Source organism: Phaseolus vulgaris, chromosome 3, assembly GCF_051622355.1.
Source record: "Phaseolus vulgaris cultivar YP4 chromosome 3, ASM5162235v1, whole genome shotgun sequence".
In the NCBI taxonomy this organism is placed as follows: domain Eukaryota; kingdom Viridiplantae; phylum Streptophyta; class Magnoliopsida; order Fabales; family Fabaceae; genus Phaseolus; species Phaseolus vulgaris.
In genome coordinates this window covers 33,383,790-33,406,523 of record NC_143500.1, presented here as the reverse complement: position 1 = coordinate 33,406,523, position 22,734 = coordinate 33,383,790, and the positions used below count along the sequence as shown (strand labels likewise).

Below are 22,734 nucleotides of genomic sequence, written 5' to 3'. Positions count from 1 at the left end.
ATCCCAAGAACAAGGATATCACCTCAAACAACCTACTCGAATGATGGTCATCGTACGAAGTCTAGATCACCCCAACATAGGTGACATCATCTATTTGGCACGCACAATGTCAACTGTGCCCGAGGGAGAATCTCCTCATATATGGGATTCATATCCCTCATTCTCATCCATAAGAAGTGCTCAAATATTCACGCATGTGCCATTAGGAACAAATCATTATTGATATCTTCAAATGAAAAAAAATATAAATTTTCAAATTATGTATATTATTTACTTATAAAAGCATGACATAATCTCTCATATACTTTTTTCTAGGCAAAGGAAGCATCCCCAGTTGGTCAAACATGTCGGTGAGTTCGACTGCTCCCATGCATACCCACCACACATCCTTAGATTATTAAAAAGAGACAAGTACAACAAATTAACAAATGTCACACTTTTATCAGCAAAAATAATGCATCTAACAAGGTACAACAAATAAGCCTAAGTTGCATAGTCCCATCTGTGATGGACGATGCACTCCTCATACACTTTGTGCAACCAACTAAATTTAATATGAGCGTCATGACATTGCCTTAACTCTATCGTGGAATCATCGAATTTCACTCCAATGAGCTCAACCAACATTAACAATGTTGATGTGAAATTCAATGTCACATAAGAACATATTTGTCCCACTATAAGGGAATGCAACAAAGAAAATATAACATCCAACGTGATAGTCATCTTACCAATAGGGAGGTCAAAAGTGTTGGTGTGGCAGTGCCACCTTTCTACAAAGGCCGAAATAAGTGGTCTCATAAATAATGTTGCATAGTGGCAACAACCTGGTGTTAAGCATCACAGACTCAATTTTGGGACGAGGGATCCCAAAACTTACCTAACTTATGTCTGTGCCAGACCAACTTCAATTTGTCTTGATCCTTACCCTCCCAAAGTTGTAAAGTGACATGGTTAGTGTAACTGACTAACAATGACGTATCATAAAGGTTGTTAACAAATCATAAATGTTACTTGGTCCTCTTGGAGTTGTTGGCAATACATCCACATCGGAATGTCGGGGAAAATTGTTCCCTATCTCTTCTACGAATCATCGCCATTAGTATCTATTTTGCTTCGGCCTGAGATGACCCACCTATGGTCCTAATCCTATCTCTGCCAAACGCCAAATCATTCCATTAATGATATTCGATCTTTTTTTGAAAAATTATAGTCTAAGATATCTATGCCTTCACTAAGTTCTATGACTCCAATTCAAATGTGTTATGAATTGTATAATCTCAATACGTTCCAAGTCAACCATTCCAAAGAAATGTAACACCAACAAAAACAAAGAGAAAAACACAAAAACAAACTTGTTCTATTTTGACAACGGTGCAATAAAGTCGGTAACGATTCTTCGAAGGAAAATACTAATATGGGCAAGGATTCTCACACACAATCACAACAAATGAAAGGGTATTCTGACGACTAAGGAAGAAGAAAGGTGGTAGAGAAATTAAAACAGGGACTATATATAAATTGACCTGAAGATATTATGGCCATTTCACAATCCCTTGGGTGCACATTCAAGTAATTAGGGTGCAGAATGAAAAGTGTCTTACAAGACTCTATGCAAGTGGATTGCATCTTCGTGCACCTTCATACGTTCTTGTGTCATCCCATAAATTTTTGTATTAAAAAATACTTTTTTTAAAAAAAGTTAAAGTGTAGTTTATATTTTGGATTATATAATGCATAAGTCTTTTTTCAAATTTATATTTAACTTCCGGATTATATAATCAGATTATAAAAAATTGAAATTTTAAAAGTTAATTTATTTTTTTACAGAAGAACAAAAATGCATTTTTACATTTAGTATGGGATATCTCATAAATGTATATGGAGATGTGGGAAGAAACAAATATTCCTACTTAATTTGAATGTTTAAAATCGGCAACGTTATGTTATACCTTGTAGGGTTCAGAGTTTACGTTACATTTCAACAAACATAATTGGTAAAAATGATTTTATTACGACTATTTTTTACACATTTCTTCAACTCTGTGAAAAAACTAAGGTGGGTGTCATTATTTTAAAAATATTCTTACATCTTTACTCATTCAAATGACCAACTTTTACCACTCTCCTTTTTTCTCCTTTTGTCTACGCTATGAAAAGAAAAATAAAGAAATAAAAAATAAGATGCAAATAAAGATTGAAAAATTGAAAAAACTATTTTTATTATTACTTTTTTCTAATATTATTTTTATTAATATTTTACTATTAATAAAGAATTAGATGTATAATAAATTATGTAGTTGTACGGGTTATGACATTTTTTCAATTGCAATATTTTCTTTTAATTTTATATAACTGAAAAAAATTATTAAATACAAATCAAATTATTTTTAGAAAAAAAATAATTATTTGATATATTGATTAAATTATATACTATTTTAGAGATTAAAAAAATTATTGGTATTTAAATTAATTTATATTATTGATAAATAGTTTCTAAAGTAGTATATAAATAGTTACCAAAAGTTTTGACTACCAATTTTAGAATCTAAATAATTGGTAGTTAAAATCTTGATAGCTAATTAAATATCAATTTAGAAATTATTTATTAATAATAGAAACTAATTTAGACACAAATACTTTTTTTTAATATCTAAAATAGTATTTAATTTAGTCCATATAAAAATTAATTATTTTTGTTTCTAAAATTAATTTTTATTTAATAATTTTCTAGTAGCGTATTTTTTTTCCAATACATCTAATAACAAAATGATTTTTTCAAATACATGAGGTTATATAGTCGCTAAACACATATTTGATGGAAGGTATGAAAATTGAGACACAAAAGTGACTTATCATTTTGACTAAAAATAAAACATGCACACAATTAAACTATCACTCTTAAAACATATGTCTTACCAATATAAATATTATAATAAAAAGTCATTTGACAATTACCAAGAAAAGTACATTTAGCTGCAAAAGAAAGTGACGTGGCACTTGTGGACACTAAATAGTGTCAGCTAAGCCTTCACAATTAAAGAAAATAAAATAAAGTGTGGGAAAGCATGAGTTATACTCACGCAAACTTAAAAAAAATTAAAAAATAATAATAATAAATTTTAATTTTTTTAAGGTTAAGCCCACGCTATGTCTACTTAAATTTGAAGGTTAAGTCCACACTATGCCTACTTTAAATTTTGAAGGTTTAACCCCTGCTATGCATTTTAAAATTAAATTTAAATAAACAATAAAATTGTGAAAGTCAAAAGTATGTTCCATTTTTGGGAGTAAACTCATTTTGAATGTGAGCTTGAGCATTTGAGCGACTGAGCAGTGGACGTGATCGTGAGCAGTGGAGCATTTGAGCGATTGAGCACTGAGATATTGAGCGATTGAGCAGTGAGATATTGAGCGATTGAGCTTGAACGATTGAGAACATTTAAGCAGTGGAATGTGATTGAGTAGTGGAGCATTTGAGCGATTGAGCAGTGGAACGTGACCATGAGCATTTGAGCGATTGAGCAGTGGAACGTGACCATGACCATTTGAGCGATTGAGCTTGAGCGATTGACCGTTTCGTACTCACGGTGAGTTTCCCTTCTTCTTTCTTAATCTTTATGTGTTCTCAACCTTAGCTTCTCGATTTCGGATTGCGTGTTGCTGATAGTTCTTTCGATAGTTTCTGTTGATTATATCCTTATTCTCTAATACTCCAATGATGGTTATCAGATAGCAGATGCAGTGATTGTTGCTAGAAGTTTGGGGGCAACACTTGTGATTCCTCCAACCTGGTGACAGAAGGTTAGTGCTGATTTTATTCTGTAAAAGAGGCGGAGGTCTCTATGGATGAGAGCATTTATTTTAATCCTGTGTCCATATTTTAACCTCTGCTTTTCTTTCCTGTGTCCATATTTTAACCTCTGCTTTTCTTAGTCTATATAGGGTTCCCTCCAACTTCAGTAATTTGACAATATTGTTTTCAAATGAGTCTGCGATGTTGCATCCTGTGTTTGATGTTGATCATATTTTTTGTAGACTAAAAAGTAAAATAGAAAATGGCTTGTGAGTATTTAATAACATGAGGTATCTGAACAAGATTAGGTATGGTTAATTCATTGACAGAGACCGAATAAAGAAGTAGTCCAAGTTGTGTAGCATCGTGACTTGTGAGTGGCTTGTTATTTTAAGACAAGGGTGAATTGGATCTTAGTTCGTGCTCATGTCTAGCACTTAACTCTGTTCAAGTGGTTAGGTGACGAGGAGGGAGCTCTAAAGTTGGAATCCAGTGGTGTTTCCTATATACAGTTGAGCGTATGAAAGCTAGGAAATATATTAGCATAGTTTGAGGTCTGGTGGGGGAGCTGGTTTGATGTGTTGATGTGGGAACTGGTGAAGGAAGCTAAACACTGATCAAATCTTTATGTAATAGAGGCTTTGAGTTATTCCACTCAGGGGATTGTTCTGATTCTGAAAAGACCAACACATTTATTTGGATGATGTCTTGCGCAAAGAAAAATCAGCTCAGCTTCGCTTTGTTATTTAAACTGGAGACTAAAAGATTGAGCTCGGTGATGAGCAACCAGGGCACTTACTCTTTTTCATATGGAGCTGTCATGGAAGAAATGGAAAATGGCTAACTTATATGAATACATCTACGGTCCCACCACTTTTTGGCAAGCAAGGTCTGTTGATTGAACCAAGTAAGTGCTAATTGGATGTTTCTTGAAATTTAGGTGGACCTCATCGGTGGCTAACATAATGACAAGATAGCATTAGTTTGAGTGAGGTGTCACACGTTGGTATCTACGTGCTAGTCAGTCCCTAATTTGTTCAATTTCAAATGCAGATTCTAGCACCTACCATAATAAAAAAGTAAAGAATGATGGTTCACTGGAATATTTTAAAGTTGGTCTTAAGCTTGGAGATGCTTGGGGATGAAATATTGTGGTTGTGGAGTGGTGGTTTGATGCATGGCTAGCTTAATGTATGAGGTGTGCGTAGCATACCCTTCGGTTATTACTGCATTTTGACATTTATGCTATTAGCTAAACACTGATAGGCATGCATGGATGACCATCATTAGTGGACTACACATACATTGACAAATAAAAATAAAAGAACCTTGGCTTCTCCAAAAGCGTATTCTTCATGATGGAAAATAAAATAGAAGAAATAGTAGAAAAAAAAGGAACAGAAAGTTCAGAGAAGTAAAATTAGAATAATTTAAAAGGAAGAAAAAGTACAAACCTTGAGTTTGGTGAAGCTAGCAGAAACTAGTAGTCGGTGAAGGAAAAAGCAGAGAGAATGGAGAAGAGAAAAAACCGACTGGGAATACTATGATTATGGGATGAGTGAAGGAAATTATGAGAATAAAATAAAAAAAAAAACAAAGAGAAACTGAGTGGCAGCTATAGAAAGTGTCAGACTTTTGAAGTGAAGAATATAAGAAAAAAAAATATGAAGAGAGAAAAGGTAAAATCAAATTTGGTAACGTGGTGGAAGAAAAGGAGAAGAAAAATTTGTGGTTCTTGGGCGAAAACAGAGGTTTCACCAGTATTTACTATTGTCTCTACATTAGTCAAATTTATTGTGTTGTACAGTTTTAGTAAAGTACAGGAATTAATAAATGAAAATATTGAACCATAGAGTCTGTGTTGTTGCTCTTCATGATAGATGAAATGCGTTCATTCTTACAATGTATATCTTAAAAATCTAATTATCACATTTGAGATGGTAAAATTTGCATATGTTGTTGATGGTAGGTACTATGTGTTGTATTTTCAATATTTGTCATTTGCTTTCAAATGGTGAAGTGCATGCAGTAACCAAACTAATAATTCAAGAAAAATTTCATTCTTATTATTCTCATTCATACCCTTTTACAATAGTTTCTTAATTTTCTTGAGTGGATATAGTTGAGGGCCTAGAAGACGAGACTTTGCTTGTTGCAACTGGACCAGAAAGATTAGAGTAAATAAGGATTAAGGCAACAATATCTTGATGAGAGAAGTTCCATCACTTCAGAAAATTGAGCACTCTATGACTTACAATCTTTTTTTGTGAAGATCTTGAAGGGATTCATTATGGTGACTAAGGCTTTGTTTGAGCCTAGCCCTGTCCCTCATGTGCACATTCATGTGTCCCCCTAGAGCCTATTACAATATTTTTTTTTTATCAACAATAAAATCGAGACACAATAGCATTTGATAGTTGTATCATCTATTTAGTTCAGTAAATGACCCTAAGAAATGCAGCCAATAGAAACTTTTAGCATATTATTGTATTATAATTGCTTTATCATAACACAAAGGAGGTTTCACGATCTATGTAGAGTATAGTTAGGTGGTGCAAGTGAAAGGGTTTTACGAAAACTTATAACTCTAAAAGCCTTACAATTTGTCCAAATATGTTTTCAATTCATTCAACCAAGCAAATTCTTCGTGCTCTTTATCCTTCTCTTTCACCCATTTGGCAGAATGTGAACACGATGCTGGTGTAAATTAGCAATGAAAATGAAGGTAAAAAAAATATTACAACATGAAAGAGAAGTCTGTTAAATCTCATGTTATCTAGATACACAAGTATAAAATTGCAAATTAATTGTTAAAGTTGACCTTGTTTTGATGTATCAGGTTGATAAAAATTGATATATAGGGATAACAATAGTTCATGAAGTAATATTTTTATTGTGGTCAGTATCAATTATCCATGTTTTATATTACTATTCAGGGTACTAGTATACCTACACACTATCAATATATGGGAACCCATCCTTAGTCATCCATTAAGGAAATAAGGTAAAGGTCATGCTGCAGATTTTCATCACTGTCAAAAGATGGCTTCAGAGTCAGCAGTTTGCTTAATAAACCATCTCTATCATATGAATTACTCATTCACTTGAAACAAAAATTGAATCAACATGTACTATTACAGGATTTCCAAAGAAATTTCTAATGTTCATTAGCTAGCTCTCCCAAGTTCAAACACCAAAACTCAGTTCCACTGTTTTTTATAATCATGCAAAACATGTCTCCAAGTAACATTATTTTAAAAATTTTGTTTTATTTTTAATGATATTTATACTTTGTTTCAGATCCAGAACAACCTATTTGCTCGATTACTGGTTTTCCTACCAAGTAAGATCTCATTTACCAACTTGCATTTTCCTTTTCTAATGTTGCAGTTCTTGATTAAAATTGTCTTTGCTTGTATTCTTGTTATTTATGTTATTAGGACCTGGGTATTTTTTTGGGATGGGAAGTTTGGACATGCTTTCCTTGCATGGAACAATCAGTTTTATGAATTATACGTTAAATTGGTTCCACTTTCTTTTTTGTGATCAACTTAGGTCAGATTATTATGCTTTCTTGTTTTATGATGCCATTTTTTTCTAGGAATAATGCCTAGGACTAGGATAATAGTAGATATTGATTTGTTGTAAGCAGGGTAGGCTTTAATAGCTGAACTTATGATTATTATTATGCAGGGGGAGTTAGATATCACAAAGTAGCTGCTAGGATTATGATTTATCAATTCCTGTCTTAGAATAATTGATAATTCTATGCAGATTGTAGCACAAAAATGATTTTATGCTTAGCATGGTAGTGAATATACAAATATCTCCCTAGTAGGTACTTTTTATGAAAAAAAAAGCATTTAAATAATTTGGTCACCTTGGCTTGTGGTAAGGGACCATTGTATCTCTCTATTTGTTTTTGTTATTGTGGGACTAATATATGAGATTGGCCACTTAAAAGTTCAGAAAATGGCTTGTTTGCTTAAAAAAAAATCTTAAGCACACCTATGAGGAATGATTATTGTGGAAGCCATCTTTTGAACTTTTTTGAATTTTTTGTTTTCTTTGCATCTCCAAATCTTATCATTTATTAAACTAAATGCAGGTTTCAAAGGAAATTAAGTATGCTGACAAGCAACCAATTCTACCTTGGGGACCAAGGTTTGGTGTTGCTTCTTATGATTAGTGACAATGCAGTTTTGTTGTTGTATATTGTTATGGCTACTGTTAGTTTACTAAATTTAAGATTTAACTTCTCTAGGTTAACATGTTTCCTGTCTAGTAATAAAAACTTTTATTTAAGATTTAACTTCTCTAGGTTGACATGATTAGAAAGTAGAAGTTTTTGCTAGTTGGAACCTTATATAGCTCAACTTCTGTTTGTCATCAAGTTACTATTTTTTAAAGCGTGTTTCTTGTTTTTCTTGGTATTTTGAAGAGTGTGAAGGTAAGCTTGTCTAGGTATCTACCAGCTCAACCTTAGTTAATTAAAGTAACTTTAGTTCAATTTCAATCAAAATATCTTCAATAAAAAACCACCGATATGACGTTTCTACCTTTATATTTTTGGGCAAAATTCTAAGTTTATTATCGTGGGCCTTGTATTAGAAAATACTAAGTTCAAAGTGCAAACAAAGCAAAATAATTTTTCTTGTTCTTTTCCTTGTTCCTATTAAAAAAATATTTTTTCTTGCTCATAGAAAAAACAACATTGAATTTTCAAGACAAGTAAAAAGTATAAAGAAAAAGTTATAAATAAAAAAAAATTAGTAAGAAAAACATTTCTTCATATTAGATTGCTCCCTAAAATAATTGTATCTTCAATAATTATATTGAAAAAAATGAAATAGGTAAAAAATAAGATAAATGCAATAAGAAAGAGAGAAATAGAGTAATTTTAAAATTGATTTATTTCAATAAAAAATATTTTTCTTTTTAAAATTGATTTATTTCAATAAAAATATATTTCAAACTGGAAACTAGAAACTGTAGTTATTTGAAATTCTTTGTGTGCCAAACTTGTAGGCTAAGCCTACACTTCTTCAAATAAATAATATAAAAAATTATTTTGAAGGCTAAGCCCACGCTAATTTGTGACCAACATGAAGGTTTAGCCTACGCTTATGTGTGGCCAACAAAAGGCTTAGCCCACGCTTATTTAAAGATTGTGTGGCACTATCGTGGGCTAAACTCACTCTACTTAAAAAAGTGTGGACATCTTGAAGGCTAAGTCCACGCTAATATAATTTTGTGTGGGCTAAGTGTGGGTCAAACCCACAGTTTTTTATAAATTTCTAAACTCCTTATAGGGGCTTGACCTACGCAAAAAACACCCGCCATGTGTTGCTCACACCTGCCAATATCTTTACGTCGAGTACATTAGCTTCAACATTCTTATTAACGTTATGCCCACGATAATGACCCTTTTGCGTAGGTTTTTCATACTTAGGGTCCATTTTGGCCCACGATAATAAACCTTTTTTTTGTAGTGTACCATTATAAATATAATAAAAGATCAATTCTTACTTGTTAATATGAGTTTTTGTCTTTTCACCCTTTTTGGCTTATAAAGTTTTTGCGAAATTTAATTTGTGAAATTATGCCTATTTCATATCATTTTATCATTAAATGAGACGGGAAATGACTAATCATAACAAGTGAGGTCACATATCATTTCACATTTCATCTATGAAATTGTGAAAGATGATTTATTGACATTAATCTCTACCATCATTATTCGTATAATGTCATTGAAGGGATACATAGTGACCTATAGAAAAACATATTTGAAAAATAGATTGCCATTAAAAATGTCAACAATAATTGGGAGATTTATATCACAAAATTTCATGTCTATTAAGAGCCACAAACTTACATGTTTAAAGGTTCATTTGGAAGATCAATACACAACTCGAGTATCAAGGACCACTAGTACAAAATATCCCAATGACGATCCCAAATAACGACACTTATTAGAAAATCGTCGTAAAAAAGACCAGTGAAAATTTTGTAATTATTAAGGATTTTTAACGATGGTTGTGGCTAGAATTGTCGTTAAAAGGGGTTCATGAAGGGAAATAACGATGGTTCCTATGAAGAACCATCGTTAAAAGTCACATTTTAGAATTGAAGTTCTCGTGCCCTCTCACCCCCACTGTCGCACTCTCTCACCCTTCTCTCACTATCACTCCTCAATGTGACGCACTCGCATCCACTACCGCCCTTCTCACTGTTCAGGCCATCACCACTCCTACTTTGTTTTGCCACCAGCATCACACTCCACCGCGAACCACGCGCCATTGTGCTTGCTCTATGCTACTCACGACGCGAACCGTCGTCCCTGCTCATCTCGCGCCTAAGCTTAGTTCTGAAACACTGCTTTGCTCATTGTTTGTGTCGCTCCGAACCCCTACTCTGAACAACGCGCTAGCCGTTGCTCCAAACCGCATGTTGTCGCTACACCTTCGAACCCTGCTCTCCATCACCGCTAATCACTTTGCACCGCTTACAGAACTGATATTTGAGGTTAATGTTTTATTTGTTATTTATGTGTTTAATATGTGTGTGTGTATGTTTTGAACGTGTTCGACTTTCGTCAATTTTGATTTAGTTTTTAATGAATTAGATAATATTTGTATAAGTGATGCATACGAAAGATGGGTGAAAAAATTCAGACAATTTTGCTCCTTGTATAAAAAATCTTCTAACTATTTTAAACACATTATAGATAGGTTAGACAATTTCATTTAACATCTATTATTACTTATACATTACATAATGTTATGTGTTATAACATGAAATGTTTTTATTTTAGTGCTTATTTTGGATATAACATGTTAAGTGAGAGAGTAGTGCAAACGCAAAAAAGCTTACTTGGATGCACCTTAAGGTATTTAAAGTATATTTGTTCACTCACTTTAATGTGTGTCATTCAATCATTTAGTAACATTTTTTTTTACTTGTAGTGCAATAAACAATTTTGAAATTATGAGTGTGGTTACTATGTCATGTAATGGATGCCACTATTGTGCGAGCTAGAATTATAGAGGTTGGGATCAGGTAATATACCTCAATACACAAAGACATTAAATTTAGTGTTTATTATTTATGGATTAATTTAAATAAATTTCAAATGTCACAATTTTTCAATGACTCACAACCGCTAGATTCAGAAGCATTGGAGGTTGTCAAAACAACATGGTCAAAATATTTTGTAACTACATATAACACCTTAGGATAGATGAATGATTAAAATGACATTATAATTTTTTTTGTTGAATTTTTTCATATATAATAACTTGTGTTGAATGTTTTGTTATACTTATATTTAAATTATGATGTTATATGTAACTATAATTTCTTTATAATGCATGCACTAGTGCAAAAATAAGAATCAATTACAGCTTACTATGACGGGTGTAGTCTACCTGTCATAAAAAATAGTTAGGTGAAATTTTTGTAATTATTATGAAATTTATTATGACGGTTAAAATTAAAACTAACATAGTAAGTATTTACTATGTTTGTTCAAAGTAGAACCGTCATAATAAATTTTTACTATGTTATATTTTATTACACTTGACATAATAAGTATTTAACCTAAAACAATAAACAAAATTTAACCCTTAACCCTCTATGTGCGTCAGCTTCTCCTTCCTCAACTTTTTTTGAACTTTACGGTAACCCTTCTCCACGCATACTGAAGCTTCTCCTTCCTCAACGTTTTTTGAAACCCTACAGTGGTACCCCTTCCGCGGCTGAAGCACTTCTCCTTCCTCAACATTTTTTGAACCCTACGGTAACCCTTCTCCACAAACACTGAAGCTTCTCCTTCCTCAACGTTTTTTTGAGACCCTACGATGGTACCCCTTTTGCGGTTGAAGCTTCTCCTTCCACCATCTTCACTTTCTCCTCTCAAACAAAACCCTTCCGCGTCGAAGCTTCTCCTTCCACCACTGAGGTATGTCAATCGAAACTTATAAACACAAATTTGATGCGTTTTCCATTTTTCCGAATCTTGTTTGGTTCCCAAACTTGAGTTTCCCATTTTCTCCCCTTCATGGAATGTTCATGGTGCGTTTATATTAGCTATTTCTCCTTCTCCTTGCAGCTTTGCGCGGTGGTTTCAGGTTTGATGAGCTTTTCTTATGTTACAAATACATTTGCAATTTTTTGAAACTGAGAATGTGCTTTGTTGGTTTGCATGTGAAATTTTCGAATTGATACTTTAATTGCATATGAAAATAGATTTAGAAGTGAATAGTTTTCCATTGTCATATTTTACAGCAAAAAATATGTTGTTATTTGATTCATGTAGTCAATGTACTTAATAAAAAAACAATTGTTGTTATTGTTGTATTAAGCTATTATTTTTCATCATAAAATTGACTTATCATAAAAAATGCATGGAAAATCATAGTGTAGTTTGTTGCAAACCATTTTTTGTTTTGGTTATGGTTTGAACATTTGAAGTAATTTCTTAGGTAAACTTTTGCTAACAATCCTAACATGATGTACTTGCAAAAATTAAGAATTTTCTTATAGCTACAAATCTGTAGGCTGCAATAAGTGGGAAGATATGTGTGGGAAGCCTTTTCCAATGTGTAATCACAGGAAATGCACAAGCATAGGTTCTGAACCAACTTCTTTAAGAACATATGTGGAGAAGGGTCCAATACAAAAATCTGGGAGCAGAGTAGGACGGTTGTGTAGAGGCAGTGCAGTAGTGGTCTTTGTAGCAAACTCGATTGGAGCGAGGAACGAATCATAAGAATGCTCAAATCTTGGGTGATCTAGAAGAAACCGAAAGGTTTGTAAGTATGTGATGGCCTTGGTGAGATTGTTGTTGGGAATTAATTGATAATTGGAATTGAAACTGAAATCTCTTTATTAGAAAAACTGTACTGATACAATACAAGCAATGCTATTTATAGCTGTTAAGAAACAAAATGAATTAAAACATTCTGATAACAGAAATATCTAGCTTTAAGTTTTGAGTAGTTAGAGTTAACAACCTAACTCTTTTATTTAGCTTATTCCAACACTCTTCCTTAAGCTAAATTCTGCAACACTTCTAACTCCATACCACTCTCTTAGTTCTTCAAATATGTCTAGTCTAAGTGGTTTGGTGAAAATATCAGCCACTTGCTCCTTGGTGTTGCAATGCTTCACTTCTAGCTTTCCTTTTCCAACTTATTCCCTTAAGAAATGGAACTTGGTCTCTATGTGTTTACTCCTCCCATGTGAGATTGGATTCTTTGCAAGGTTGATGGCTGATTGGTTGTCCACACAAAGTTGCACAGGCTTCAAATGATCCAGCTTCAAATCATCAAGCATAGACTCAAGCCAAACACATTGACAAGCTGCCTCTGCTGCAGCTATATACTCTGCCTCACAAGATGAGAGAGCAACTATAGTTTGCTTCTTAGAACACCAAGAATTTGGAGCTTTCAAATATTTGAAAAAATATCCATAGGTGCTCTTCCTTCCCACTTTATCACCACACCAATCTGAATCACTCCAAGCCTCCAAACAGTCTTCAGATTCATTCAAGCTTACTGAAAACAGTAAGCCATACCCTGCTGTCTCCTTAAGATACCTCAATATGTGCTTTGCTGCTGCCATATGAGAGGTTGTTGGATTACACATGAATCTACTTATTAGTCCAACTGCATAACTTATGTCAGGCCTACTGTTGCAGATGAACCTCAAACTTCCAACAATCTATTTAAACAAAGTACTATCTACTGCAATCTCCTCCAAGGCTTCTATCAGTTTCAAATTTCCAGCAGCAGGCACCTTAGTTCCATTACATTGATCCATATTGAATATGTTGAGCACTTCATTAATGTATTTCCTTTGATGCAGGATAATACTTTGATTTGTGTATACAAATTCCATTCCCAGAAAATAGCTAAGCATTCCCAAATCTGTCATTTCAAAAATAGTCTTCAATCTATTTTTTGAATTGCTCAATCTCTGTCATTGAGCTCCCTGTATTTAACAAATCATCCACATATAAACATACATAATAAAGCTTTGACTTTGTGCCTCTCTTACATACACAACATATTCTAATGAACACTTTGTGAAGCCTAGCTTGAACAAAACGAATCTATCAGTTTATTCCACACTCTAGGAGCTTGTTTGAGTCCATGGAGTGCTTTCTTGAGTTTGAACACTTTGTGGCTGGCATCCTTTGCTTCAAAACCTGGTGGCTGAGTTACATAAACCTCCTCTTCTAAAATTCCATTCAAGAATGCAGATTTAACATCCATTTGATAGATTTTCCAGTTTCTAGAACTGGCCACAGCAATCACCAATCTAATGGTTTCCAAACTGGCCACTAGTGCATAGACTTCAGTGTAGTCTATTCCATGTTTCTGAAGAAAACCCTTAACAACTAATCTTGCTTGATGCTTGGGTATGCTGCCATTAGACTTGAGTTTTATCTTGAAAACCCATTTGACATCAATTGGTCTTTTTCCCTTTGACAAAGCCTCTAATTCCCAAGTTTCATTTCTCTCCAGTGATTCCAGCTCTTCAACCATTGCACTCTTCCACTTTCTATCAACTATTGCCTCCTTCCAAGTGATTGACTCAATGTCTGCCACAAATGCTAAGTGAACCAAGTCTCCTTCATCAGTGATCAAATTATCACTATAAACTTCATGACCTGTTAATCTAGAATAAGGAAATCTTTGCCTTTTTGATCTTCTAGATTCTGGCTCAACTGTATTTTCATGTTCTTCATCTTGTTGTTGTCCACTGTCTTCTAAAACACAATGAATCTGTTTTACAAATTTACACCAATTCCAGGATGCATTCTCATCTACAACAACATCTCTACTGATGAGAATTTGCTAGTTTACTGGGTTGAACAACCTGTAAGCACCTGTTGGATGATATCCAATTAAGATAAGAGCTTCACTCTTATCTTCCAAATTCTTCCTCTTCTCATCTGGAATATGCCCATAGCACAAGGAACCAAATATTTTCAAATGACTAACAGTTGGTTTAAGTCCAAACCAAATTGTTTCTGGTACAGCTACCTCCAATTTTTTTTGTAGGAAACCTATTGAGAATATAGGTTGTAGTGGTGACAGCCTCTCCCCAAAAGCTATGAGGAAGCCCCTTGCCTTTGATCATGCACCTTGCCATATCAAGCAAAGTTCTATTTCTTCTCTCTACAATTCCATTATGTTGTGGAGTGTAAGGAGTTGTAACTTCATGTTCAATTCAAGCACAAAATTCTTCCATTTCTTTGGAATTGAATTCTCCACCTCCATCAGTTCTGAAAATGGTTAAGGCATAGCCTGATTGCATTTCAACCTTAGCACAAAATTTTACAAATCTTCCAAACACCTCACCTTTTCCTTTAATAGGTAAATCCAGTTTTTTCTGGTGAATTCATCCACAAAAGTAAGAAAATATCTATTACCTCCAAGTGAATTCCTATCAAGAGGGCCACATACATCTGAATATACAACCTCCAAAGGATTCTTTGCTCTTTGCAGTACTGAGTCTTTGAAATTCTTTCTTGATTGCTTCCCAAATAGGTAACCTTCACAAGTCTTATGAGATAGGATGATTGGTGGCAACCCTGTGACAATTTGTTTACTGCTCAGTTGGTTCAAACTCTTGAAATTCAAATGACCAAATCTGTAGTGCCACACCAAATTTGTTTCCTCCTTATCCCCAATTGAAGACAAGCATTGTGCAATTGATGTATTAAGGTTAGTCTTAAAAGTCCTATTTTTAGACAAAGGTGCCTTAAGAACTAACCTTGATTTCTGATCATAGATATTGATAGAATTTTGCTCCATTGACATTTTGAATCCCTTTTCCAGTTAAGCTAAGAAGATTATTCTTCATTGATGGCACATATAGGACATCTTTGATACAACCAACTCTTCCATCTTTATAAGTGAATCTGACAAGTGGTGTTCAATGTTTGGAAGAATCCAAATCCTTTGAAGGATGTTGAAGCCTCTGCTTTGCTTGATGTTGCTGTGCTGGTTTAAGCTTTGTTCTCGGGTAGTTTAATGTTGTAATCCACCCTTAGATTAAATCTCAAGCAATTAGCATCTCAATCTTTATCAAAGTAAAATGTTTTTCAAACTAAGTTGAAATAACCGATTGTTTTGTCGAAACAACCGATTGTTTACACTTAGGTGTTTTGAGAAAGTTTGAAAACTGTTTTTGAATGGTGAAAACTGTTAAGTACCAAAACAATCGATTGATTCGAGGAAACAACCGATTGTTTGTTTTGGAACCATAACAAAAAAACTGTTTTCTTTGACTGAGCTTTAAATGCTTTAACTGAATACGCTCTAGTCATTAAATACTTTGACCAATCTATTTTAAATGCAATTAAGAGTTTGTTAAGATTTGATAACAAACTATATCTTTGTATAATTTCAGAAAAACTGTTTTTAAGAAATAAGAATCTTGAGACAAAGTTTTTCACTAAGAGTTTTTCAAAGAGTTCTGAGATTGCTTAAGAGTTTAGAGATTGATCAAGGTGTTGGAATAGGATTCTACTTGTATTGATTTTAGATATTCATCTGTAACAAGTGTAATCTTTGTAATCTGCTGAACAATTCGTTTGTGTGTTTTGCTGAGATTGGTTGTGTGTTCTTGAGGTGTTCAAGATCAGCAATCTTAGTGTTGGCCAAGGAGAATGTGTTTCTTGAGGTTTTCAAGGTCATTCTCTTGGTTGTGGTGTAAGTGATCAAGTGGTGATTGCTTAGTGATTATCCTGAGGGTTTCTGAGAAGACTGGATGTAGCTCTTGTTTGGAGTGAATTTGTATAAACAACTGTGTACAATTTCTCTATCCCTATCTCTTTAATTTCAGTTTGTTTTTGTTTGCTGGTATAAACAACCGATTGTTTCGAAGAAACAACCGATTGTTTTTTCTAGTACTACCGTTTTTGCTTGCTGTTTTGGCTAACTGAATTGCTGAATCAATTGGTTTCTGAAATAAATTCATTCTAGCTTTGAAAAGTTTGCGAAAACCCCTTTAAACAATTCACCCCTCCTCTAGTTTAAAGCCATATTTTCTAACAATTGGCATCAAGAGCTTGGTTCTTGAAAGTCATTCAAGTTGATCCTAAAATATTTTTAAAATGGCTGACAAACTACCGTTTGGGGAAGGTGCCTCAATAAACAGACCACCCTTGTTTTGTGGTTTGAATTACCAGTTTTGGAAAGTTAGAATGAAAATATTTATGGAATCTCTTGACAAAGGAATTTGGGATGCAATTGAAAATGATCCTTTTATCTCAAAGTTTGAAAAAGATGGTTCTGTCATTGAGAAGCCATGGTCTCAATGGACTGATGCAGAAAGTAAAAAGGCCAAATTCGATTGCATTGCCAAAAATATTATAACCTCTGCTTTAAATTCTGATGAGTTTTTCAGGGTCTCACAATGCAAATCATCAAAAGAAATGTGGGATACTTTGGAAGTCACTCATGAAGGAACAAATGAGGTGAAAAGAGCTAGAAAGCATGCTCTCATCCAAGAGTATGAGATGTTTAGAATGCTTAAAAGTGAAACAATAGCTGAGGTGCAGAAAAGGTTTACACACATCATCAATCACCTTATGAGCCTAGACAAGACGTTTGACAAAGAAGAGTTGAACATCAAGATCTTGAAATGTCTTGATAGAGCATGGCAAATTTAAAGATCTAACATCATTAAGTGTTGCTTCTTTGTTTGGAAAGCTTAGGGAACATGAGCTAGAGATGAATAGACTCAATGTTCAAGAGAGTGAAGATAAGCACACAAGGAGCATAGCCTTGAAAGCATCCAAACATAAGGGAAAGCAAGATTCAAGTGATGATAGTGATGAGGAAAATCTTAGTTTGCTGTCAAGAAAATTTAGCAAATTTCTAAAGAGAAACCGCAACAAAGACAACAACAAGGATAGGTATGGAAACAAGAAACCCAATGAATTTAATTCAAATAACTATACTTGTTTTGGTTGTGGTGAGCAAGGTCACATAAAGGCAGATTGTCCCAACAAGAGCAAAGAGAAAAAGACAAGCTACAAGGAGAAGAAAGGCAAGACAAAAAGAGCCTACATTGCTTGGGATGAAAATGAGGTGTCATCATCAAGTTTTTCATCAAGTGAAGATGAAAAAGCCAATATATGCTTAGTAGCTGAGGATGATGATGATTCTTGCAGTTCAAGTGAGGAAAAATGAAGAGAAAAAGAAGAACTGAGCCATCTGATCAAGCTGTTGAAGAAAAAGGCAGTCATTGAAGCTGTATCAATGCTATGCCAAAGGTCAAAATAGTGAAAAGAAGTTTTCTTGATCAACAAGCAATTGGCTCATTGAAGAAACAACACAAGGATAAGACCTTCCTTTATTCGTTCTCAATTTATGTTTCAAAGTTCTTTCTTGTGATTAATTTTCTTTTAATCAATGTCATGAGCTTTAATCTGTTTCTGTTTATGGTTAAAAATTTCAAAATCAAGTTTTTAACTGCTGCAGAAAAACAACCGATTGTTTCTTTGAAACAACCGATTGTTTTGAGTCTGACAGCACTGTGAAGAAATTGATTTAATTGCTTTTTGAAATTCTATCCGTTGCAGATCAATTTCAAAGGGAGAATCTTGGTCAAAAGATCTGTGTTGAAAGCTGAGCATGTTCAGAAAGAAGTTACAACAGTCATAAAGGAATATATTCCAAAATCTGGGAAATTCAAGAGCCTTAATGACTAGTCAAAGATCACATGTGAAGACCATGTGATTTTCAGCTTTTTCTGACATTTTCTGTACAGAACAGAGTCAAGTCCTCTCTCTGAAAATCAGGTACCCACTGAATGAAATTAAATTCAAATTGATTCTCTTACTGCTATAAAATCAGGTGCAGATTTCTTCCAACAAGAATAACCAATTGCAACATCTCTTGCAATATCTCTTGCACCATCTCTTGCAAAAAATTCTGTGAAGTGAGTTTTCGTCTTTGCTGTCATGGAATCAACCCCTCCCACCTCTAAGAGAGTCAAAACCAGAGCTGTAAGGTTTGGAGGAAGGCTTGAAAGCTGGTTTTCTGGTGACACCGATCTCATTGAGAAGTATAGGTATGAAACAAGTGTCAAGAAGATAAACAACCCCAAGGTTGTGTGCTTTGATTGGCTGAAAAGTCAAAAGCTTGACAATGTGAGGAGGCTTCTCAAGGACCAATCACTCAGAAAATTTCTGGAGCTAAAAGGGAACATCTATCCAGATTTGGTGAGGGTATTCTACACCAACTTGAAGTTTGAGGGAAACAATCTAGTTTCTCATGTGAAAGGTGTGGAAATGGAGATAACTCATGAGGTTTGGGCTGCTGTTGCTGGGCTTAAGTTCTCTGGTCTAAGAATCAACAAGGGAAACCTTGGTGTGGTAGAAGATTTTAACAAAATCCAGTTCTACAAAAGTTGCTTGAAGAACAATCAATCTCAAGTTAGCACATGCTCGGTTGGAGGTTTGAAGCTTGATGAGAGGTTGCTTGCTCTCATTGTAACTTGGATTCTAACTCCAAGGGGGAGTAATCACTCTGTGTTGACTGAAGAAGATCTGGTTTACATCTTCTGCATCACCAAGAAAGTGAAGATCAATTGGATTCACATAGTCAAAGAACATATGCAAAAAGCCATGAGGTTAGGCGATTACCACTATCCCTATGCTGTTTTAATATCTAAGTTTCTACTCTATTTTGAAGTTAATCTTGAAGATGAAACTTCTGAGCTTGTCAAGTCAACTCAAGAGTTGAACAATGGATCACTCAGTAAGATGGGCTTTACAAAAGTAGGTGGAAAGTGGATAAGTAAGGATGGTGATCATGGTGCCTCATCTAGTGGTGCTGCTCATCTTGAACAAGATGAACCTGCTGATATGGATGTTCAACATGAAGATCCAACTGGAGATTTTCAAGATGCAGGGCCTAGTGCTGCTGATGGATATCAAAGAGAAAGAATGTCCACCATGTCATCTTTTGAAAGACAAATGATGGATAGGCTTGATAACTTTGCTGAAAATCAAAGGAGCCTCCATGATCTCTGTGTTAGTAATTTCCAGAGGATTGACACAAGGTTTGACAACATGGATACAAGGTTTATGACTCTGGATGAACATATTGAAGCTGTCCAGAATCAAATCTTTGATCTTTAGTTTGTTGATGAAGAAGAATGAAAGAAAAACAACCGATTGGTCATCGAAACAATCGATTGTTTTTGGCTGTTCTTTTCTGGTTTTAAAATTTCTTTTCTTCTGCTGTTGCTGGTTTATTCTGATGTAATGGAAACAATATCTTGTTTTATCTCTTATCTTTGTCTATTTGTGAAGACAAATAGGGGGAGATATATGTTGTGTTTCCAGTTTGTTTAAAAATTCTGTTTTTCAAGTTGTTAAAAACAGTTTGGGTAATATGTATTTTGGTTCTGATATTAGATGTTTTAAGCTTTAAATGTTTTTCTGTATTCTAACAGAATATCAGAAGTTCAATGTATTGCTCAAAGTTCTATTGCAGGAATTGCTTCAGATTTAATCAGGTACAACACAAACATCAGGGATTTGTCTTCATCAAATAGGGGGAGATTGTTGAACCAAGTGGTGTTCAATGTTTTGAAGAATCCAAATCCTTTGAAGGATGTTGAAGCCTCTGCTTTGCTTGATGTTGTTGTTCTGGTTTAAGCTTCGTTCTGGGGTAGTTTAATGTTGTAATCCACCCTTAGATTAAATCTCAAGCAATTAGCATCTCAATCTTTATCAAAGTAAAATGTTTTTCAAACTAAGTTGAAACAACCGATTGTTTTGTCGAAACAATCGATTGTTTACACTTAGGTGTTTTGAGAAAGTTTGAAAACTGTTTTTGAATGGTGAAAACTATTTTTGAATGGTGAAAACTGTTAAGTACCAAAACAACCGATTGATTTGAGGAAACAACCGATTGTTTGTTTTGGAACCATAACAGAAAAACTGTTTTCTTTGACTGAGCTTTAAATGCTTTAACTGAATACGCTCCAGTCATTAAATGCTTTGACCAATCTATTTTAAATGCAATTAAGAGTTTGTTAAGATTTGATAACAAACTATATTTTTGTATAATTTCAGAAAAACTGTTTTTAAGAAATAAGAATCTTGAGACAAAGTTTTTCACTAAGAGTTTTTCAAAGAGTTCTGAGATTGCTTAAGAGTTTAGAGATTGATCAAGGTGCTGGAATAGGATTCTACTTGTATTGATTTCAGATATTCATCTGTAACAAGTGTAATCTTTGTAATCTGTTGAACAATTCGTTTGTGTGTTTTGCTGAGATTGGATGTGTGTTCTTGAGGTGTTCAAGATCAGCAATCTTAGTGTTGGCTAAGGAGAGTGTGTTTCTTGAGGTGTTCAAGGTCATTCTCTTGGTTGTGGTGTAAGTGATCAAGTGGTGATTGCTTAGTGGTTATCCTCAGGGTTTCTGAGAAGACTGGATGTAGCTCTTGTTTGGAGTGAACCAGTATAAACAACTGTGTACAATTTCTCTATCCCTATCTCTTTAATTTCAATTTGTTTTTGTTTGCTGGTATAAACAACCGATTGTTTCGAAGAAACAATCGATTGTTTTTTCTAGTACTACAGTTTTTGCTTGCTGTTTTGGCTAACTGAATTGCTGAATCAATTGGTTTCTGAAATAAATTCATTCTAGCTTTGAAAAGTTTGCGAAAACCCCTTTAAACAATTCACCCCCCTCTAGTTTAAAGTCATCTTTTCTAACAGAGATCATACTATTATCTGCAAATCTCACACTGTTTTTGACATTAGAATCAAAATCAATAATCCACTCTCGGTTGCCAATCATATGATTGGAACAGCCTGTGTCTAAGTACCAACTTGAAGCATCTTTATCTTGATTTGTAGTGACCATCAATAACACTTGATCTAAATCAGAATCTTCATCTTCTTGAGCTGGATGTGCTTCATCTTTCTTGGAAAATTTTCCAGTGTTGTTACTGTTATCAACTCCCCAACATTCAGCTGCAAAATGACCATACTTTCCACAATTATAACACTGCAGTTTTCTTTTATCATGGAATATCTTGGATCCATGATCTTGACTTCCTCTACTAGCAGCCAATTTCTGCTTCTGCACACTATTTTGACTCTGGTTCTGACTGCTTGAAGTAGGCCAGTCACTTGATTGACCTCCTCTTGCAATTGCTTGGATTTTACCGAAGTGACTGGATGTCCTATGCAACTCTTTTCCTTGCCTATTATATACATTACACATATAAAGAATTAATAAAAATATATATAACAAAACAATTGAAAAAATACATCTGAAATGTAAAATTTAATTTACTTGAAAGGCAGGGTCTAATCATCTCTCCCGAAAAGTTTGCCACATCTCCTCATCGAGAAATTGGTATATCTCACAAGGGTTATTGTTACTCAACTGACCATAAATATATCGACTAGTAAGGTCGCTCTTAAAACCCCTCCATCGCTGCCCAACATATGAAATCCATTTTTTCCTCAACAGACTATTATTTTGGACATCATATGTGAGCTGCATAATAAATACAAATTATAAATATGCTTCTTTTTTAGTTTGTCTATGATTGAATTAGTTTGATAGTATGCCATATTTGATTCTTCACTGTCTTTAGAACATGGTCTCAATCATCAATAAGAATACTAACCTTACTTATACCAAGCAAGGCCACATAGCTAGTGAATTTTGTGCTATGCTCTCCCAAAACTTTTCCCGTGTTCATATCGAACTCGATGGGCAATCTTTGATCAACACTACGACTAACAATCAAGTCTCTTAGTCTAGTCGCACGTCTACCCTTCTTTTGGTAGGTAGTTGAGTTTGGAACCCACCTTGTAAGGGAGGAGGTGCATCATTTGAATCAATCATATCTTTGTTCAAGCAAACATTAAATGCTACATTAACCA

At 34.1% G+C, this 22,734-nt stretch overlaps 1 protein-coding gene and 1 long non-coding RNA gene across 2 annotated transcripts; one reads left to right on the top strand and one right to left on the bottom strand.

The window, feature by feature from the left end:
* Positions 1-3,301: 3,301 nt before the first annotated feature.
* LOC137805866 (uncharacterized) lies at positions 3,302-8,165 on the top strand. Its single transcript, XR_011080261.2, has 4 exons — positions 3,302-3,590; positions 3,733-3,804; positions 7,097-7,139; positions 7,905-8,165. It is a non-coding gene; the product is annotated as an uncharacterized LOC137805866 (long non-coding RNA).
* Positions 8,166-13,893: 5,728 nt separating this feature from the next.
* LOC150028800 (uncharacterized) lies at positions 13,894-22,063 on the bottom strand. Its single transcript, XM_090300131.1, has 4 exons — positions 21,551-22,063; positions 15,240-15,591; positions 14,671-14,759; positions 13,894-14,589 (listed from the first exon to the last, which is right to left on the bottom strand). The coding sequence occupies exons 1-4, from the start codon at positions 22,061-22,063 to the stop codon at positions 13,894-13,896; spliced, it is 1,650 nt and encodes a 549-aa protein (XP_090156257.1).
* Positions 22,064-22,734: the final 671 nt, after the last annotated feature.